The following is a 22,413-nucleotide window of genomic DNA, read 5'->3' as shown; positions in this document are numbered from 1 at the left end:
GGAGCCATTAAGGGTCGACATCTTTTCAAATGGTTTTTAAAGAGGAATGTTGATTTCTTGTTCTAAAAAAATGGTTATTAATTCGGAGAATAACAGCATAATCAAATTATGGATAGCTAACTATATCATTCTAATGGCCTATCTCTGCATGCCGAACTTATCCTTAAGTGCGACTGACTAACCTGCGCTCTTTGAGAGTTCAGTCAAGCATCGACAACCCCACCATCCAATCATAAACATGTTCCTTGTTTGGAACTTTGGATAGACAAGTGTTGCCCTGCACATGCCTGTTTGTTCGAGATTGTCACTGAAGATTGCATGAATTCAGAGTAGACAAGGTTTCTTGGGCGTCCTATGTTTTGAGGTGATACTCATGACAAAAATCTGGTTGTATGTGTGCAAGCTTCGGTGTAATGAAGATACCATCCCCAGCAGAAGGCCTGTGTGATTATTTTTCTGAGCTTTCTCATGTTCCCAGAATAAGCAATTCTGAGATAAAAATAGACAAGTGCCAGGTTCACAAAAATAATGCTCAAAACCAGTGAGATCTCATCCAGTTCAAAGGAACTAGGCCACTTTCAATGGCCATTTCTGTCTAGATATACTATTTTCCAGTGTTTTTCTTCCTTTTGGATGAATAAGAAACTGCATGAACCCGTACCACTCTATTAAGAGGGTATATAATATTTAACAGATAACTGTTGGTTAGAAAGATCATTGAAAGCTTAAGGTGGTGGAAGGAGACAGGAATCGTCTTTGACGTCATCTTTGTGATAATTATCTCCATCACCACTATCATCATAGTCTTCATAATCACCTTCATCATCGCTATAACTTTTGTAGAGTGGAACAGAAACTGAAATTGAGCCCCGCTGACGCGAGGAAAATGTGCCCCGATCTCTTGAGGAACTGCCTTCCATGCTGTTTATGGCAGATTCATCAAGTCTGACTATCTCATGCACCGGTGAATCTGAGAATGTAGTTGTCTCATTCAAGAGTGCAACGGTGGAACCATGCTTGGCCTTTACTCTCCTCTGCCATCCAGTTAGTGAGTTTCTCACACTTTCAGAAATCACAGACTTTCTGAACCTCGAGCCCATCTACAAACACAACCAGCAATGAGAGAGAGAGAGAGAGAGAGAGAGAGAGGGAGAGAGAGAGAAGAGAGAGAAGAGCCAGACCTGCGTAATGATAACATAGAGTGGGAATGTTATAAAGCTACACCAGAATTGGGAGATGATCCTGCAGTAACAAGTGACTTACAAAAATATGAGTTTTATACAACCAGATTATTGATGGAATCGAAAACAAAGCTGCATCAGAATCCTGGGAGAATAAAGAGGTGAGTTGCTAGCTAATAAATTTGTTGTAAAATTGAAATAATTTTATATTACCCAAATGACAACCGGATCACAAGGAATGTACGGTTATCCATGAAACAAGAAGGATCCTTAATTTCCCACTGGAAAGAAAAAATTCAACGTTAGCATCAGAAATAAGTCTGGAAGTCACTTGTGTGGCGATAGACAAAATCAACCATGTCATAGACTACATGTTCCTTGTGAGCTGACTTGATAAAGCCATATCCTTAAACCCAAAAAGTAGCAATTTCACAAGATATGTTCTCAATAATGGAAAACAACACTTCAGAAAGAGAATCTATCCACCAATTTCCAAAATAAGCATCAGGACATTGTTGGCGAAATGAATTTATTAGCAACGACATAAATGGTGGTGGAATTGATACACTGCAGTGTTCAGCCCGTGCCATGTTCTAATTAAGTGGTGGGAACTTGGTAGCCGAATATAAACAGAAATGCTATCGACAAAAGAATTAATATAAGATTGATATAAGAGAATTAATATAAGATTAATATAAGTTAGTGACGATTGGATTGTTAAGATTGTCATATAAGACTAAACTGAAATGCTGCCAAAAAATAATTATAATCTTAAAAATTCAACTTCATAACAATCTTAAGAGTGCTACGTAATCCATGGAGGTCAACTTCCTAATCTTAATCCATGAACTTTATACGATTGAAGAGAACCTTAAATTACAGGTGTTGGTTCAGAACAATTACTATATCAAAGTTCTTACCAGGGACCAAATGAATGTTGCCACTTCAAAAGCATTCTGAAAAAAAAAAAAAAAAGCCCATGGTGTATTAGAATTCAGTTCCACCATAACATTTCAGAAGCAAATGCCCATGCTTTCAAATTACCAACCTGGAAGGATATTAGATGTATTAACCATAAAAGAAGCTTGGGCTTCCCAAACCAAAAGAGCTCATCCCTCAGACGAAACCGATGGAATCCCTCTAATGGGCATTTATCCATGATTTCAACAGCCAACTTAACTACCACCCGGTGAAGTTTAGTGCCCATTAGGAGGATCAACTAACATATATGTCAATAAAGAACAGAGATATTAAAGGAATGTAACATAAATAGACTGTTACAGTTGGTTAAAACGAGCATTGAGAAGAAAAGGGAGATTGATGATGACGACTTACGATGGCAGGAAGGAAGGAAAGCCAGAAGTAAATATTGCTTCCTGAATAGAAGTCACATATTCATGCTCAGGAGGTCAACTCCATAACTAAATACAGAAAAAAAAATTCCGAGGAATAAATATCACTCAAAGCAAGGAGCATTGTGAATGTCCCTTTTAGTTGTTAGATTTGTGTTTTATATATAAATTAGTCAGGCACCCGTGCAACATTCAGGAAAAGTTTTTAAGTTTTTAGTTCTATCATAATTTTAATTTTGTTTATAACTGGTTTGTGTGAAGTTGCTCAAACATGATTCAGTTTTCAATTATTAATTTTAATGAAATGAATATAAAGAAGACAAAATGTTACAAATAAAAGAGGTGTTTTTGACTTTCAAAACTCTATAACCAGGTCCTTTAAAATTATTTCAATTTATCATTAGTTATTTTGGAAAGTAGAAACTAGGAACCGAATGGTCTTCAGTGTATTGAAGGGCCATTTAAATAAAAATTAAGCGAGATAAAGAAAAAATATTAGTAGAAACTGAAAGGTTTTTAGGGAATAGGAACCAAAGGGTCTTTTGTATACTGAAGGGCCGTTTAAATAAAAATTAAATGTCAAATAAAGCATGTCCGTAAGAAAATAAATTATTTGAATAATTATGATAAAATTAATTAAAAAAATGTTGATGTGGCACAATAGAACAAAATGGCATTGCTTTGAAAATTATATAGGTGATAAATTCTTGAAACATCCGTTATTTCAGAGCCACTAAAGTATATGACAGCTTCTATCACAAGCTTAGGAGAAAGTTGCAGTAGCATTCTTAAGGAAGGCCTGAACTCACAGTCTCATGCATACCAACAATTTGCCCATTTCCTTTAATGCCATAATTCCAAAGATGGAGCCAACTGCCCTAGAACAAGTCATCTCAACTACAGAATCTCAATACAGATGAGACCAAACTGCTCTGAGAAGAAGTGCATATTTATGTACGTGCCAATTTCAAAATATGTTCAAAATATGTACGTGCCAATTTCAAAATATGTTCTAGCAATTTAAATGTTCTGCTTACAAATAACACTGTTCATGTGCCAGGACAGTTCAACTTTTAAAATTGGTGACTTTAGTTGCTTGAGACCATTTCCACATTTTACAGTTCAAAGCATATCGAGATTCACAGAAATTACCATGAAAATCTAGAAAAAGGCAACATATTGCATATATCCAGAGAGGCACACTGCAAAGGGAATTCAAAGAAGTATTCAGGTCAATTTGCAGAGAGAACAATCCAATTCATAACAACTTTGCCACCATAGTAAAAATAAATAGTTTTCTGTCCAAAGCGCATCTGAAAATCGCTTGAACATTGTACTTTCATGAAGTCTGTAATTTCTAAATAACAAAAAACAAAGATAAATTCTTGGTACATCAGTTATGAATTTAATGTGGTCAGTGCATACACCAGTAAATTTGCACCTGCAATGTGGCGATTTTACAGTGATTTTCTTCTTTGGTGAATCTTGCAATTGGTGTTTTTTTCAACATGTATCAGTTGGAAAGCAAACAAAATTTAAATTCTTTTATACTGGGCAACTAGAACGCCTAAGAAAATTCATAATACTTGGTGTCAATAATAAACTGTATTAAATTATGCATTACAATATTCAGGCATAAAACATTTGCCGATAAACTTTGCATTGATTGTCTTATATATGTCTTCTCATAGTTTTCAATGACACTATGGGAAGACGACATCTGGTTTAGATTCCTCCGCCAAAAGTTATGAACAGCTTGGACTCCCGTATATATGTAAATCAACTACACTTGACGCATTTTGAAGTTGTAATTAAGGGAAATACTCTTGCCACAAAGGAATTATGCAAAAGCAATCCCACAAAATGATATGGCTTGATATGGTTCGTCAGATTATAAAATTATTTTTATTGTAAAGTAGATATAATGGATCAAATGAAATCACGTCAACTTGCAGAATTGAATTTATGTAATTCCTTTGTAAATGTAACAGTACTATGTAATTAATTCATCAACAAGTGCACAGGACATAAAGATTCACTAGGTGGTCTCTCTGAAGTGAGGGAAAAATAATAAAACAACAGAAAAACCTACATCGGTAACTACAGAAACTGTCTATGAGCATGAATTTACCCATCCCCTGCATATACACCATTTCCATGATTTGGGTAAATTTAAGAAGATCATGGAATGAGTAAAGTAGTAGAACTTAATCTGTGGATTAATCCAAACAAAAGTCAAAATTGAAAGCAGGGTGAGCAGGTCATACTTCATTCCAACAATATCACGAAACTCGTCCTCCATACTTCGAAGCATATAATTATGGAAATCATATGATAGAGGAAGTTGATGAGTCTACAAAGGAAGAAATAAGAACAAGAAAGTTAGACGAGCAAACTTGCTCTCATGACCATTTTACTGCCTGATTTTTTTTTTTTGCAATATAAGAAATGAAGATGGAATAAGAATGCAAAACAATGACCGAATAAGTGCAAATATCGCAACAGAACATGACATTATTCATTTTCTTTAGAATCCTCTGACCTCTTAGGTGCTAATCCCTCTGCCCCAGAAAAATAATGTGGATTGACCAAGCAGGAATTATTAAGGCAATGACATTCAAAGAATATGTATTATTTCTCAAATCAATGGTTCTAAATTATCTGATGAATATTATAAGGAAGTTTGTATTTTGTTTCTTCGCCTAATGAAATTTGTAATTGCTTGTGATAAAAATGGTATAGTGAGAAGGTGAATATTCTCTGCATTTTGACTTTTTGAAAGTGGAGAATAATGTCAATATAGCCAAAATGGAACTGTAATGAATAACTATAGAATTACTGACTTCTTTTTTCAATAGAATTAATGACTAACATATATATAGAAGCATAAAGATACTGCATATTTAAAAAATCTCCTTGATTGAAAGATATAGGTCAAGGTATTCCATTTAGACCAGAGAAAACATACTGTAATGAAGCCTAAACGCAAGGCCATGTAGTCAGCTCGATTTATAGAAGTCCAGAACTGGCGGCTGAAACAAAGCTGCAAAATTAGGCAATTTGAGTCTAAACTCACTTCCGCAAATGCAGATACATACAGGTTCCAAGAAAACCAAGAATGAAAGAGAATCCGTTGTCAAGCTACGAGCAATAAGAAAGTATGGGCTTTTCTCTAAGCATCTTAAACTGAGCTATCTTCTCTGTACAAATATGTATGGAGCACCTATAATGGTCGAAGTTCAACTATAAGGCCCAATATTATCTCCTTCTGTATCTAAGGATGCTACTGCTGCTTCAGCAATTTTTAGTTTGTGTTTATTGATAGTCAGATCCATGGAACTGAAAATTGAATTTAGCAAATGGATGCAACAAGAGGAGCTGAAATTTTTTGCATCATTAATTCATTTGGTTGTTTGAGATATGGCCAAGTTGTACTTGGATTTGAGTTCTGCAAATCCCAAAGTAAATCTAAAAATCTGTTTCTCAACAAAAAAAAAACAAAAAACAAGATCGCCACGTAGCTTTTAAATTAGGCAAGGGAGAGAGAGGGAGAGAGAGAATACCAGCCAAACAAGAACTGTGTGCTGGCTCCATGGATGGGATGTGCGATGAGAAATGAAAGTAGATAGTCTCCTCATTCTTGTATTGTCTGACGTGGCTAGTGGAGTGTCTAGAATTCAAGAAATTATTGTACAAAATGCCAATCTGTGTAAGGCCTCCCACCTTATCATTCAGCTATAAAATGATGGACAATTAAGGTCATTATAATCGCAGGCAGAAAATTTTGCACCTTGTAAGCTCTGAATAGCCATAGACTTGGCTTCATGTTCCCATGGCCTCCAGCTGTATATCTACATGAATTGAATCATAGTCATTATTGTGCATTTAATGGAGATTGAGCCCCAAAGGAGAACTAACGAAACAAATATGATGAGGAGCTATGTCAACCTTAATCATGGCCATCGCAATGGCAAAAACGCTGTAAGAAACATGGGTAATGCCAAGAACAAATACAAGACGATGAAGCTGCTCAAGACTTTCATGAGAAGCAAATGATTCATGACCCTGAAAATAAATAGCAATTGCATTTGTAGAGGATGTTATCAAATGAAGACAAGGATAAACAAATTGTCGGGTTACTGGGACGCATTGGTAACTAGAATTGCATAACTAGATACCTAAAGAACAAACTGCCGATTAATTAAAAACAGTATTTATCTAAGCATCCAAAATTCAAAATGTGCAGGGTGGAAACGACCTCAGGACAATGACCATGCAGCCCACTTTTCACCTGCTCTCTGACAACGGAGTGATTCAAATATTTTGAACCTGAAACAAGAATGTGCTCTACTTTTCGGAGATCATCCTCCAATGCACACGGATAAAATCGGCTGCTCATGACAGACGATTTCACACAAATCTTAGCCACAAAAACAATCCAATGGCCCATCAACAGTGACAGAAGCCCGAAAAGCATTAGCTCTGCTTGCAGAAAACAACCAAATGGTAAAACCAAAATTTCACAAGCTTCATGAAATATGGAAGAGATCAAACAAATCCCATCTTAAAAGACTCAACTGCTAACCTTCCTTGATCTTCTCCAGGGCAGCAAGTAGAGGTTTTCTCTTGGTTTTATTTAACCACTGCTAGAGAGAGAATGGGCGTGAGGGTAAAGGCATACCAAATATCATAATGAAACATTTGAAAGTGAACAAAGCAGCATGTAAAACATCCAAACGAAGTTCAAGATTTAAGAAGGAAAGGCACAGAGAGAGAGAGAGAGAGAGAGAGAGGTGGCCAATGCACCTTTCCACAGCGTTTCAAAAAGCCATGGAAGAAGAACCCAAAAACAACCATGATGGTGATCACGGTTGCAACAGCCCAGGTGGGGGTCTCAGTCAAGGATCGTCCTTCCTTCATCTCTCCTTCCATTTCTAGCTCAAACCCAAAAACCTTGAACCAGTTTTCCTTGCGGGTATCTGATATTCCAAAGCTTCGACAAAACAAAAAAAGATGATAGACCCAGTCGTCTCCTGGATGCAGAGCTCATCGCCGGCAATTAATGGTAACAATTGGGTTTGGTGGGCTTTGCTGTGCCAAAGTCTGAGACCGTATCAACAAGGAATTTAAGAACACGTTAATGGGGTGTCATGAGGCAGTTGGGCATAATGGGCCCCATAACATGATATCACATCACGACCATGCGATGCATGTTTGCAATTGTCAACGTGCCTATGTCTTTCTCACTTTCCGACCGTGGTCTCTTTCCCATGAAAAGTCGATCTGAATCACCTGGAAAAGAACGAAAGAAGAACTTTAGTTCTTTATATTTTGCGATTCATAGCAGTGCTTTTGTAAATCTGCACCGACTCTGTTTTGTTTTTTACTTTTTTTAAAAAAAATATATATGATACACAAACGTCCACTACTACTCAATATACCATATCTCCGGATTATAAGTTGTATTGCTCAAACTCTCTCCGTCAATTACCTACGTAAAAAATAAATAAAAAAAGTATTGCTAAAGAACGATGCTAAAACCTATATTGCTATTTTACTTTTATTTTTTGGTTGATGCGGCAGTGTTTAATATTCACATAATTCTTTTAAATCATAATTGATTTAAATATTATTAAATATTAAAAAATAATATTTACAGTTATAGAGTATATAAATATAAGGTAATCATTTTGAAAAAAATAAATAAATATGGAACATATATAAAAAATATTTATAGTTGTGAAGTAAATAAGTACCGCGTAATTATTTAAAAAAAAAGTAAGTAAATAAAAGATCTAAAAAAAACTTAATTATTTAATAATAAATTTCATTCTTTTTTAAAATAATTACTTGCTTATTCTATAATTGTATATATTATTACTCATTTTTTTATAATAGATTTTTTAAATAATTATATAATATTTATACACATTATTAAATATTAATCACGGGGACTGAACCATCTAGTGAGACAAATAATGTTGCAGCAACTTGCAACCTTCTTGCTGAAATTATCTTGGCCTTTGCGTTGGGGGAGGGGAGGCTATGCATTAATTTATTGGATTAGGTATGAATTTACTTTGTTTTGGTACAGCCGCCCTATACATGCGTATCTACATTTTACGCATGTCTTTTACGTAGATAGTGACATGGTGGTGCTTCGTGTTACTGTTACGTCAATTTATTTATTTTATAACTTTTTAACAAAAAGAGAGTATTGTTATAGGCGCAAATAAATCTTATAAAATATAAATTTATAAATTGACCTAATTAATTTATGATATATATTGAATTTCTTTTATTATAAAATACTAAATGTATTTTTTATTAAAAAATTTCTATGAAAGAAATTGGAGAAAGAACGAACAGATTCTCTTATCGATTCAAAATTAGAACCTTCGTATCCACAAACTCTAGATATCGTCTTTTTCCATCATTCCAAGAATGAAAAACTCTACCCATCATCCTGTTTACCACCACATAGGAATTGGGTCAAGGGAGGGGCGAATGTGGCACGACACTGGATAGACAGAAGAGCGACGTGGGGTGCTGAGCAAAGGGAGGGGCGACAAGGGATTTGGTAGAAGGAGGGGTAAACACGTGGCGGTGCTAGGCAAAAGAAGGGGTGACATGGGGTGCTGGGTAGAGGGAGGGGCAAGGCAGGCTTCAAATTTGTAATGGCCTCCATTCTTCAAAACGTGCATTTTAAGAAGGAAAAAAAAAAAAAAAAAAAAAATCCATGTTGGGAGTAGGGTGTAGGGTAAATAGTAGCTGAAGTATAGCATTCCTCTTCCAAGAATACGTTCCTCAAAGACCTTTTATGTAACAATAAACCTTTAACATTGGTTTCTTTACATGCAAATGTAGAATCACATGTTTTGGAGATTGTTTTTGTCATTCAGGATAAACTCCCACGTTAAATTATGTATATTTGAGTCAAAATAATAATAAAATCTTATTTATTGTTTTTTTTTAAAATGAAATTTTATATATATATTACAATTAGCATCCATTACTTACATTTGACATTAATTTTATTATATATTATAGTAAAAATATAATTAAATGATAAAAAAATATAATATATTATAATAATAAAATGAAGGTGAAGGTGAAAGTGAATATTCTGTTGTGTTGTTGAGGGAGGGAGAAGAAGAAAGGGTTGTGAGAGATATAGGGTGAAAGGAAAGAAAAAAAAATTAATAAAATGGCATTTGAGGAGTAAATAGTGTATATCCAAAGATGCATTGACATTGTTCATGGATATGAAAATATTTCCATATGCATAATCTAATAGGGGTAAATAGGAACTGGCCGGACCGACCTTTGCCAACAGAGATCAACCACTGGAGTCAGGAACGGGTCCAAATTGGTGGAGAACTAGTCAACCGACGTTAGAAAATAGCTAGAACTAACATAAACTCCCAAACCGACTGATATTGTACAAGTGAAACGACATTGTCATCGTTTTGATTTAAGATCATATTCTTCTCAATTTTTTTCTTCTCTCCCTCATCTGCAATAGTTTCTCTCTCAAACGAACCTTGCTGCGAGGAGGAATTAGAACCGACTGAGAATTGCCAGAGAACCGTCATAGTTGATACGGTCAGTATTTCTTGTCCCCATCGATTGGTATGGTCAATTATTTCATAAAAATCCCCTCTATCGATAAGCGTTGGTTTTGGTAAAAACTCGCGCCAATAGGGTTGGTTTTCACCACTATAATCCAATATAGTCAATTTAATAATCAGTTATGCAAATATGTGTTTATATTTACATATAGATAAATCAATCCTAATACTTTTAGCCAGAACTGTTTACTCCATTATTCTAAGAAAAGAAGTGATATAATTATAAATAAATTTTATAAAAATAAATACATAATTGAATATATTACATTAAATCACATTAATTTTCCTTCGCAACAAAAACATTTCTCTTTTAATAAAATAAAAAGTTTCACGCGCATTTTAGCGTTTTAGTTGGCCCCAGCGGATAGTATGAGCTTGCTTTCCCCATAAAAAGAACTCCTTCAAAAGAACACTCAAAAGTTCATTCAGCAGTTGGCCCACCAGATTGCCAATGTCATACTCAACAACTTCTATCACGAAACGGAGTGCCGAGTAATAATTTTTACGATATTGAAAAATTTGAAGAGGAATCGAATTTAAAACCCTTTTTTTTTTTTTTTTTTTTTTAGAGATTAGGTCTTATGCCATCTGACCTATAAGCTCTTTACATGTCACAATGCAAAATAGACAAAAAAAAATAAGAGTTTTATTATGTATAAGTAAATTTACGTACTAATTTATATATCAATACTGATTCCTTCACATTCAAAATTTAATTTAATACTGTTTTCGATAAAATCTACTTTTTAACTAATCACATTATATTAATACACATATTAGTACACAATTATACTTACAACTAAATTTTTTTAAAAAATAATTTATATAAATTTTAAATAAATAAATCTCATGCAAATCTTTAGAAAAAAAGTAGATCATACTTAAAAAACTATTTTTTTATAAGGAAAAGCCCACTTTTTTACAAATGGCTTGTACGTAACTGGTCTATTTAAATCTTGTACTTAACGTTACTCAATAAATAATAGTCCAAGGGATAAAATATAGGTATCTCGTTAAATTCATCAAGAAGTTAAAGCCAACAGATGCCAAAGCAGCAATTGATTTGAATCTTCGTCTTATATTTTGTTATTTTCAATTATACGTAATAAATTCTAAATAATTGTCTGTCTAACACTTAAATAACAATCATTTAAAACGTGTCATATAAACTCATATTAATATATTTGACTGCAGATGATAAAATTAAGATAAATAACAATATTTCTCTATCTCTTTCATTATTTATTTATTTATTTATTTCTAGCTATATTTAAAGGAGGTCAAAGCAAAACCAAATTTAGATCTGTAAAACATTGCTAAAAAAGTTTGTGAAGAATTATTATTAGAGCTAATTTGGGTATTAGAGTATTATGAGAATACTCTATTACTGTTTATTATTTTATTATTATTTTTAACTATTATTCAATATTTCATCATTAGCTAAGAACCTAATAGCCTGACGACGTATAATCCAATTTTCTAAATAGAAAACTTGGGTTGAAAAACTCCTCACCCCTATATATATATAATTATCATTAATTTTTCACTACTATTCACATAATATTTGAGGCCTCGTTACCCAAAAGAAACTTCGCCACATGAAAAACTAAATTAATTACAGACCAATCTGTATTTTGCTCACTGATGTGAATACTTAAAAACTTCTCCCAATCCTTTTCTAATACAGGAGACTACAAATGGAGGATATATATGCAATCAGAGCTCAGCCTCTGGCTTCTCCACAGGAAAACCATCCTCCACCCAGGCAAGATAACCCCCTCCCTCCCATGCTCAAATGCTTGTATCTTTCGTTTAAATCAGTCTCTCAAATTGTTTAAAATTAAAGAAGAAAGGCTGATAGATTACAAAGATCTAGAAATTCCTAAACAATGTCTTTTAAATGATTTGAACGAAGAACAGCAACAAGATACAAGCTATATATATATATGTATATATCTTGAGATATGAAATCCGACCAACTTATTGACTTGTTGAAAATATGTGATTAACTTGGTTTTAATAAACTTGTAGTGGTAAGAAGATCAGCAGTTGCATACAGAGATCTGACCCAACTTTGACAACCCTATGTATAACTTATGAGGCACGTTTGCAATTAGGCAGTACTTGTTTTCCTTTTCTTTTAATAAGCACCTAGCTCAGAATTTCCAGCTTGCAAAACTATTTTGGTTTCTATTTGTATGTCCAATGCCATGTCTTTTATATCTTGGATGAAGCCATGTATTTCTAATCAAATGTTCAGAGCAGTATTGTTCCAATAGAAATATAACTGTGTTTTGTATCTCCTTAAGATGAGCCTGTTGCATCCTGTGCAATCCAATCAAACCTTCTGACAAAAAATTGCGAAATCTGTCTGGATACTCTTTCTTAAAAAGAGTGTCAAATTATGATTCCTGTAATTCAAGTAAAAGCCAGAAGTAGTATCCACAAAGAGTAGTCAATTGCATCAAGTTTGCAAATACTTCCTAACAGAACAGATAAATCAAACATGGTGGGGGTGGTGGCATGAAAAATGGGAAAATAATTTGTATAGTCCAAGAATTTGCAAGTGCGAAGTCCTTTTGAAAAAATGTGGGACATGTAGAACCCAGATGAAAAAACTCACTTTTTCATTATGGACCCTGCTTTTTTCCAAAGGAATTGCATGAGACTTGCACACCCTAGAACTGTATCTAGTATTACTAAAAAAATTTTAATCCTTGTGATTGAGCATGTTAACCATCCAAAGAATAAAAGCACTGAAGTTTCTTAAATCTGAGAATGACAAGAAAAGCACCTGTATTTGAGCTTGAAGCAGGTAGGAAGCTTCTGGCATCCATATCAATACAATATAACAAATCTGAAGCTGATAGAATGAATTGATCATATTTTTTGGAACTCTATCCCCCACTATGCTGATAATAAAACCATCCATGATTAGTTCATCACCCCCCATGATTGGGCTGGCTAATATTGACCACTATTGGCTGATTAACTAACTGCTAATGGTTTTTTAACATTATAGAGCAATATTAGCATCCGTCATCAGGAATATGATACAAACTGAAATTTACATTAAATATGTAATGGTCAATATTTCTATGTTCTGTTATGTATATATCACAAACACTAATGTACATATTGGTCGCTAACATCCTATTATAACATAATTGGCTGTTATTCACATATCAAAAAACGAAGTACTCAAGGAAATCATCCAGAGTTCTCTCAAGAAACTTCCAATAGAGTTCATAGGATCATCTTGCTGCACAGCGAACACCCTGGAAAGGCAAACAGAAATTATTTCTAGAAAACACAAGCAAAAAATCAAGACAATAATGGGCTTGGGGAAGTGACATTACTAATTGAAGTGAATGGCCAAAACCTTGCACGTTTCCATCTTTTAGAGTAGAAACGGTCTAAATTTAACATAAGAGGAAGAGATGAGCTACGTACCTGATGTCAAAACTAGACTAATCTTCATTTCCCTTGTTGATTTGGTATTCAAATTCCTTTATTCACCTGCGAGAAGAAAAAGGCTAAATTTCACTATGGTGTGCACCACGTACAATGCCATACCAATTTGTCCCAAAGCAGGAGAGAGAATCTAGGAACAAATCACCTTTCATTTAGTAATATGTAAGGGAATATAGACAGATTACACTAACCCCTAGGGGTTGGCTCAAGTAATAAAGGCCTTGGTTTTGGTGGTATGCTCCCTCTAGGTCCAAGGTTCGAATCCTCTTGGGTGTTTACAATTTTTAGGGGCCATTGGACCGGGGGGAACCTTTGAATTACCTAAGGTGCACTTGCGGTAAACTCCTTGTCGAGGGCCTGTGCACCCCTGGAATTAGTGGAGACTTTGTTCTTGGACACTTGGTGCCAATAAAAATACACACACACACACATATAAATATATATATGTATATATTTATATATATACAGATTACACTACTTTTGTCTGCCTAAAAGCTAAGAAGTATTACCAGCATCGTTTACTATCTAAGACCTACCATCCTAATAGATCCACAAGGCCAAGAACTTAACAGTATAAAAACCATTGCTTGGGTACTCCATGTATCACCTACTCTTGTAAGGAAACAGAAGTTGTTTACCATTTCATGTTTAACAAGCGTTTACAATCATTGATTGAAACCTCGATTCCCAGGTCTGGCGGGCAAGAAGCAAATATTAAAATTGTTTGGTATATTAGGAATGGAAGGACAAAAACACGATCCTCCCATAACTATAAATCTTGACACATAAAGTTGATCAAAAAATAAATCTTGACACAGATAGCAAGAATGTTCAGCCCATTTTAAGTTTATGGCTGGTAGAAAATTGATTGTCATTAATTTATCGGATTATAGATAAAAATGGCCAATGCAACTCGATACATTGACTTATATCAACCTGCGGTTAATAGCTCATATAGCCGCATCAGGATTCCCATGTAAGGTGGAGTATGTGAACACAATCGAACAATATATGTTTGGTCTTGAAATCTTGCTGATTACAGGGCTCCTAAATTTCCTTTAAGAATTCAGTTAAAGGCTTGGATTGACTAGTTTATCTTTATCCCACCAAAACTATTTTTCACCAGATTTAACTCAAAGGCAATAGAATGGTGTCCATCTTTTCATGCCAAGTAGTGCAAGTGATCTACCAGGTTAGAACTATGCTCAAAACTTTCCATACAAGTTACGAGATGGCTTTCAGTATGTGAGTCATCAAAGAGATCTAGAGTTGCAGCATGAAACAATGGAGTATGACCAGCATGCAAGTATAGAAAGCCAAGCCTTGAAATTAACACGGCATCATTTGAATGAAATGAAGTTACAAGATGGCTTTCAGTATGTGAGTCATCAAAGAGATCTAGAGTCACAGCATGAAACAATGGAGTATGAGCAGCATGCAAGTATAGATAGCCAAGCCTTGAAATTAACACGGCATCATTTGAATGACATGTATTACAGAATTTTTTGGGTGGCAGACTCAGACCATCCACACCATAAATGTAATGTACCATTAACAAATCAAATTAACAACAAAATGGTTTTTTGATCAGTCCAATTAGCAACAGATGATGATCTGAATAGAGAGAAAATGTACGATGCTAATTCTGCCTGAAATATTCAATAAAAAAATCAACATTGCTCCATTAAAACTAAAACTACAACTTAACTTACCTCAGAATGTGCACTTTTGGTTCCTAAATCATGCTTGCACACTGGACAGAATGTCCCTGACTTAGTCAACCATGAATTCACACAGCTTGAATGAAATTCTGTAACAAGAGTTCGAGTTAATTAGCTGCATCTAAAAACTCTGGATGTCTAGAAAGATGACTTTATACAAAATGTACTTCTCAGTTTGGATGGAATGATGTACCAAATGTGAACTGTCTCTGCTTCATAAAATCATAACCAACAAAAGAATGTGGCAGCATATGATAAACAGAAAAAGATTTACATCTGAACGTGTGCAAGTGCATAATATTTCTAACTATATGAAATTCTGTATTGTAAAGGGTGATGGTGGTTCAATGACAAGCTCAATGGTTCAATCCTTTTTCCTTCAGAAAGCTTCTTCTAGTTCTTCCTCTCTAAACCTATGTGGTACTCTTATGATTGAAGTGACTTACGAGAGCTCCAGCTCATGACATACAAGATCATTAGGTAAAAAAGTATGCAACATTATGCTTGGTAATCTAGTTTTGGATAGTAGCATTCCCAAGAGCATCGACATGCCACGATAGCCTATGAACTCCATAGATTTCCAGAAAAAGTATGCCACCGTATGATGCAAGACTGGCAATAAAACTCAACTGTAATTGCTCATAATCTAAATCAAGTGGCTAGAGTCCTACCATGTCGGCAGGGCAGAACTTTAAGAATTTCCCCATCTTTGTAATCCTCCAGGCAAATGGCACAAGTTTCATTGGTATGGCAATGCCTGGGATGTGCAGAGCCAAATGTGAAGCAGGGTAGAGCTTCCACAGTCTCAGTATCCACACTTTTAGAGCGAAGATACATCGTTTGCGCAAACAATAAGCGTCTGGGCGTATAGAAGACTAACAACACAATAGCACATATGACAGTAAAAGAGATCAAAGATATTGTCAACACCGTCCATGCTGATTCATAATGCGATGAGAAGATGCAGCACTCGCCTTTTTCCCTTTGAGCATACTTATTTAGAATTTCACCAGTTGCCTTTGAAACAAAAACTGCATGCACCGTAATGTTTCCAGGGTTTATCATCACTGCAAACAAGAGACAGCCAGACATCCAAAATAGCTCAAACTTCACCATTCGTTTCAGTGGAAATAGTTGCATGCCTATATCTCCTAAGATTTTAAGCCTCCATTTATATCATTTGCCAATCAAAAAGAGGGACTTTATGGTGTCTATTCAATTCATTTCTCCGAGAAGAAAACAAAAAAAGTCTAAACATTAGAGATTAATATTCAAAAGAAACATTTGCCTAGAAACAATAATTGTATAAAACCAAATGCCTATGCATTTTAGAAACACGAAATTAATATATTGATAAAACGAAATTCCAATCAATTCAGTAGTACATCAATTCGGTCCGTTATAAACGAAAAGCAACAAAGAGAGGATTCAAGGGACAATAAGACTCACTGTACACCAAATTTCCCTTGTTTCGATCATCATAGACAATCGCGGCACGAAAGCCGGCATTTTGAGCGTTTCGGACCTTACCCTCGAACGTGCATCCACCCCTAATTATCAGAGCCAATCTCGTTTCTTCAGTTTCATTGGATCGAACACCAAATTTTAGTGCAGAGCAAGCGTCCGGAGGATCTGCTACGTGCAATGCTCCACATACACCAGAGCTACTGATAGCAACAGCTAAAAAAAAAAACCACTTAATGTTGTATATTTTCCAAGAAAACAAATAAATTTATAAATCTTAAACAAAGTAACGTTAGATATGACATGTGATTTCGGACAGAGTTCGCTCAATCAAATACGTCCATAACAGCCTCCGTCTTCTTTTCTGAAGCGGCTTTCTCGCGGAAATTCTTGAATGGCCTAAATTGAAGCGAACAGTGGAATTTGGGCAAAGGCTAGAGTAAAGTCGGTTTTGTTTCTTGCCGACTAATGGGTAATAAGAACACCCAGCAACCCAATGTAGGTAAGAGTCATCAATTTATTTTCGCCAGGTTACCCATGTTTTCTCAGCAGCCAAACAAACACGAAAGGGAGAGAGGAAAAAAAATAGTTACCATATTTAGCAGGAAGGTCGGGGAAAGAGGCGTGCAAGGGATTGATAAAAACGGTGGCAGACGTAAGTGTGATGGCATACGAAACGAAAGCTAAGAATCTACATATGGCTTCCCCCATCTTCTCTCTTCCCCTGCGTTTCTTCCTCTCACTGACGGCTCTAAGTGCTGCTAGTTCAGAATTACATACCAAAATGGTACTCTGAAAGTTGGAAACGGTATTTAGCAAAGAGAAAAACCAGACCAAGTAATCATTTATCTTTTTGCTTGTCTTGCAAGACGGTGAAATAACCAACACCGGAGAATAATTATAAAGTTTTTTTTTTTTTTGAAAGGGAGAATAATTATAAAGTTGAAGTTTACGAAATGATTAGGTAAAATAATCTTATAAATTAGTGTTATTTTATAATTTTTTTTTTATAAACATAATAATTTTATAATTTAACGTCAATTTAATTTTATATAATTTTTTTAATTAAAATATTTTACTTTATCAATTATCATTCTCTATTATTTTATCTTGCATGGAATAATTAAAATATAAATAATTAATTTTGAATTTTATTACATATAAGTAAAGTCGCATATAAATTTATATATCGATACTAATTATTTCATATTTAAAATTTAAATTAGCACTATTTTTAATAAAATGTATTTTTTAACCAATCATAATATATTAGTATACATATTAATGCATAATTAGACTTACAAATAAATTTTTTCAATAATTTTCCTATCATTTTACTGTAGTAAAACTCTACTTTCACATAGGATTTATATTGAAATCTTCTCCCGATTTTTTTAAAATTTTTTTAAAGAAATTTTGTTTAATTTTTTTAAAATTTTATTTTTCTTAGTGATTAAGTATGAGTTTTTCAATGAATATGTGATTTTTTATTTTTAAAAAATATTTAAATAGTGAAAAAAATGTGAAAAAAATGTGAAAAGGAAAAAAAAAAAACCTTCAACTGATTGGTAGAAGATTTCTCTGTGGACATAACAACATCCTTTATTGTATATTATATAATGACGTAAGAATAATAATAAAAAATAATGAATAGCCCTTATTTATCAACAAATATATAATTTATAAAACTATATTAATGAGACCGTTATAATTTTTTTTATAATTATTTTATAACTCAATTTATAATGAATTTAACTTCAAAAACAAGAGTTGGTGTACATCCTCCAATATAAACGTGACACCTATGCTTTTTAATAAATGATAAAATAAACATACATTAGATTTCATCCACTAAAATTTAAACTAATAGAATCTAACTTTTTAAAAAATGGTGGTTGTCTGGCCGTTGTACCTCCGACACCGAATTTGCTAGATTTGATACCATTTAACATTTGGAATTACCAAATGGCAAATTCGGCAAGAAGTGTTGGATCCACACTGTCATCCTTTCTAAGACTGCAATATGCACAAAATGGTTCTTCCCTTTTGACTTAAGGTGAGTGTCCTTTCCTTTTGAGAAGGGTGAGGCAATGGAGTAGAGTTTGCAAAATTTGCTTAAAGAATATGATAGTTTACAACATATAAATATGGCAGAAGTACTAAGCTATGGGAAGGTTTCAAAATAACAGAAATTGAGAAAGATGAAGTGAGTTTTTCAGTGGATGATATCAAACGAGCAGATGCCAAGGCTCAAAGATGTCTTACTCTTCAAATTTTGATGGACAATAGCTTAAAGGAAGCTTTTAAAGCAACCTTGCCCAAAGTTTGGAACCATGAGGGTTCAATCTGTTTTAAAAAGGTGGGACATCATAAATTCTTAGTTGAATTTCAAAGAGATGTTGATATTGAAAGAGAATTAAATGGTAGAACACCTTCGATAAACACTTAATCTGTATATATCTTTTTGACAAAAGTACTCCCCCTAATGAGATGAACTTATTCAAGAATATTTTTAGAATATTTTTGGATCCAATTACATGGTCTACCTTTAGCAGTCATGATAGTGGATGGAGGTAAAAAAATTGGTTCCTCACTAGGAAAAGTTCTAACCGTTGTTGCGGATGAAGATAGAATTGGGTGGAGAAAATATCTCAAGATAAGAGTCAATATGGATATTACAAAGCCTATACCTCGTGGAAAATTAGTTAGAGTTAAAGGCAAATAAATCTGGGTAGATTTTAAATATGAAAGGCTACCAATATTCTATTTTCAATGTGGTGTTATCAAACATATTGATCAAGTTTGTGGTATGGAAAAGACAAGAATCAATTCTACAGAATCAAAACAAAACCAATATGGCAAGTGGTTGAGGGCCACAACTTTCAAGTTAATGGGCAATGGTGAAAAAAGAATAGAAGGGATGGTTCTTAGAAATCAGCACTATGATTCAGGTAGTGAAGAAAGACAAAGTAGTGGAATCTTAAGTAACCCTACAAGTAACTAAGTAATTCAAATGGAGAATCCTAATGAAACTACATATGATCAAATTTCTAGAAGCCTTAATAATGCTGTAGCAGAAAGGGATAAAGGAAAACGAAAATGCTATCTTGAACAACAAAAGCAAGATGATGTTATACAAGAATAGACAAGAAGTCAACAAGAAGCGAGGCTTAAGGAATCAAAAGGGTAGGAAGAAATTCAAGGAAAAGTCAGGAATCCAAATTTAAGTTCCAAAGAGAGTAAGCAAGACATAAACAACTCAAAGATTATCCCAGAGTTGGCTAAAAGTAATCCGATGCAAATTGAGCAGGTGGTTCAGAAACCTATAAGTTGGAAGAGGAGAGCAAGAGCAATAGACCTTTCAACAACAAAGGAGATGGAATCTGATCACACAAGCAAAGTTGTCATAAGAGGAAGGAAAAGGGAGAAAGAAACAACAGAAAGTGAGAACCTACAATTGACAAACAAAAGATAGAAAGAAGAACTCAATCCTAAAAGGAACCAAATTCAGGAACAAATAGTGGTGGCTACTGAGTAGCCATACCAGTTTTAATGAAGTGCATAACATGGAACTGTCGAGGGTTCCCAAGAACCCTTGAATAGTTCGAGAGCTTCATTTTTTAGTAAAGCAAAAGAGCCCAGATATCCTCTTCCTCATTGAAACTAAGAGCTCAAGGGAAATGATGGAAAGAATTAGGAATAACATTGGTTTTGACAAGAGCTTCACAGTTAATGAAAAAGGGAGTAGTGGAGCGTTGGCAATGATGTGGCATTCGGCTTTAGATATAGAGGTTGATGCTTATATCAGATATCATATTTCTGTTATAGTTAATGACTCAAAACTTGGCAAGATGTGGACTGTCATAGGCTTTTATGGCCACTCAGTAACAACAAAAAGATAAGGGAGTTGGCAGCTTCTCAAATGTTTACAACTTACAAATCAGAGACCTTGGTTGTATATGAGAGATTTCAATGAAATTCTTTACCAACATGAAAAGTGGGGAGGGCCTCAAAGATCTTATGCTCAGATGCAAGGATTTAGGCAATTCTTGCAAAATTATGAATTAAATGATATGGGTTATAAGGGACTCAAACATATCTGGTCTAACAATAGAGAGGGATCAGACTTTACCAAGGAAAGATTAGATAGAGTATGTGCTAACATTACTTGTCTTACTATGTTTCCATCAATAGAGGTTACCACAATAGTAAAAAGCTCTTCAAATCATCATCCTCTATTAACATTTACGGATACTCAGAGACATCCTGCAAGAAGGAAAGAAAGATTGTTTAGATATGAATATAGTTGGGGTCTTAACAAAGACTGCAAAGATTTAATTCAACAACTTGGCAAACTCAAAATAGAAGTGCAAACTCTTTAGAAGGTTTGAAAGACAAGATTCACAATTGCAAAATATGATTAATCAACTGGAGTAAGAACAAAGAAAATGAAACTTCTAAGACAATCGAGGAGCAACAAGAAAAGATTTTATATTTTCAAGCAAGGAATACAGGTTCTGAAATTCAAGAAATCAAACAGATTCAAAGGCAAATCAATTGGAGATTAGAACAAGAAGAAGTGAAGTGGAAACAAAGGTCTAAACAAAGATGGCTTAAAGAGGGAGACAGAAACACAAGTTATTTTCACAAGTGTGCTTCTCAAAGGTGCAAGATCAATACTATTAATAGGATCTACGATGGAGAGGGGCAGCTTCAAACTTCCTCACAAGGCATTAGTAAGATTTTCAAGAATTCTTCACAAACTTGTTCTCTACTTCAAATCTAGAGGGTCAATAGGAGTGTATAGAGACAATGCCAAAGCTGGTCATAGAAGAGATGAACCAAAAGCTACTAAAGGAATTTGAATTAGCAAAAGTTCAAGAAGCAGCTTTAATATGAACCCAATGAGCTCCTTAGATCTAGATGGGTTTTCAATTGCTTTTTTTTAACAAAATTGGGAAACAATAGGAAATGAAATATGTCAAGTAATTACTAAAGCCCTTAACACAAACAATTGGGACAACTATATCAATGAGACATTCATAGTATTAATCCCAAAGGTCAAAGATTCCACTGCAGTAACATAATTCAGACCAATAAGTTTGTGTAATGTGATGTACAAGATTATGGCCAAAGCAATTATAAACAGATTGAAGAACATTCTAAATAGCATAATTTCAATAACCCAAACTGCATTTATACCCAAAAGAATGATAGCAAATAGTGTGATTGTTGCATATGAAGCTATGCATTCAATGCATGAAGGGTTCCAAAGGATACATGGCTATTAAAATGGACATAAGTAAAGCTTACGACATATCAGAGTGGTCTTTTATTGAGGTTGTAATGGAAAAAATAGGTTTTAACAGAAGATGGGTTAATCTTATTTCAAGATGTATCACAACAGTTTCATATTCCTTATTAATCAATGGAATCACTCAACGCAGTTTTAAACCAACTTGTGGAACTAGACATAGTGATCCACTATCATCCGATCTATTTTTTATATGCTCAGAGGCTCTCACTCAAATGATCAAGAAGGCAAAGAATACAAGGCAGATTATAGAGCTTCCAATAGTTAGAGGGAAAC

General features: G+C 34.3%; 2 protein-coding genes across 2 annotated transcripts; both read right to left on the bottom strand.

Annotated features, from left to right (window-relative positions):
• Positions 1–411: 411 nt before the first annotated feature.
• LOC122317164 (MLO-like protein 4) lies at positions 412–7,828 on the bottom strand. The gene is made up of 15 exons (XM_043134112.1): positions 7,340–7,828; positions 7,119–7,176; positions 6,792–7,015; positions 6,482–6,598; positions 6,324–6,384; positions 6,097–6,203; positions 5,502–5,576; positions 4,801–4,886; positions 3,686–3,735; positions 2,517–2,557; positions 2,230–2,400; positions 2,102–2,137; positions 1,395–1,462; positions 1,182–1,242; positions 412–1,100 (listed from the first exon to the last, which is right to left on the bottom strand). The coding sequence occupies exons 1-15, from the start codon at positions 7,463–7,465 to the stop codon at positions 726–728; spliced, it is 1,656 nt and encodes a 551-aa protein (XP_042990046.1). The 5' UTR covers positions 7,466–7,828; the 3' UTR covers positions 412–725.
• A 5,387-nt stretch (positions 7,829–13,215) lies between these two features.
• On the bottom strand, positions 13,216–17,717 carry LOC122317191 (receptor homology region, transmembrane domain- and RING domain-containing protein 1). The gene is made up of 6 exons (XM_043134145.1): positions 17,417–17,717; positions 16,809–17,039; positions 16,031–16,426; positions 15,351–15,448; positions 13,618–13,683; positions 13,216–13,442 (listed from the first exon to the last, which is right to left on the bottom strand). The coding sequence occupies exons 1-5, from the start codon at positions 17,532–17,534 to the stop codon at positions 13,666–13,668; spliced, it is 861 nt and encodes a 286-aa protein (XP_042990079.1). The 5' UTR covers positions 17,535–17,717; the 3' UTR covers positions 13,216–13,442; positions 13,618–13,665.
• Positions 17,718–22,413: the final 4,696 nt, after the last annotated feature.

This window comes from Carya illinoinensis, chromosome 7 (genome assembly GCF_018687715.1).
Source record: "Carya illinoinensis cultivar Pawnee chromosome 7, C.illinoinensisPawnee_v1, whole genome shotgun sequence".
NCBI lineage: Eukaryota > Viridiplantae > Streptophyta > Magnoliopsida > Fagales > Juglandaceae > Carya > Carya illinoinensis.
Note: the sequence above shows the minus strand (reverse complement) of the source record. Positions and strands in the feature narration are given on the sequence as shown.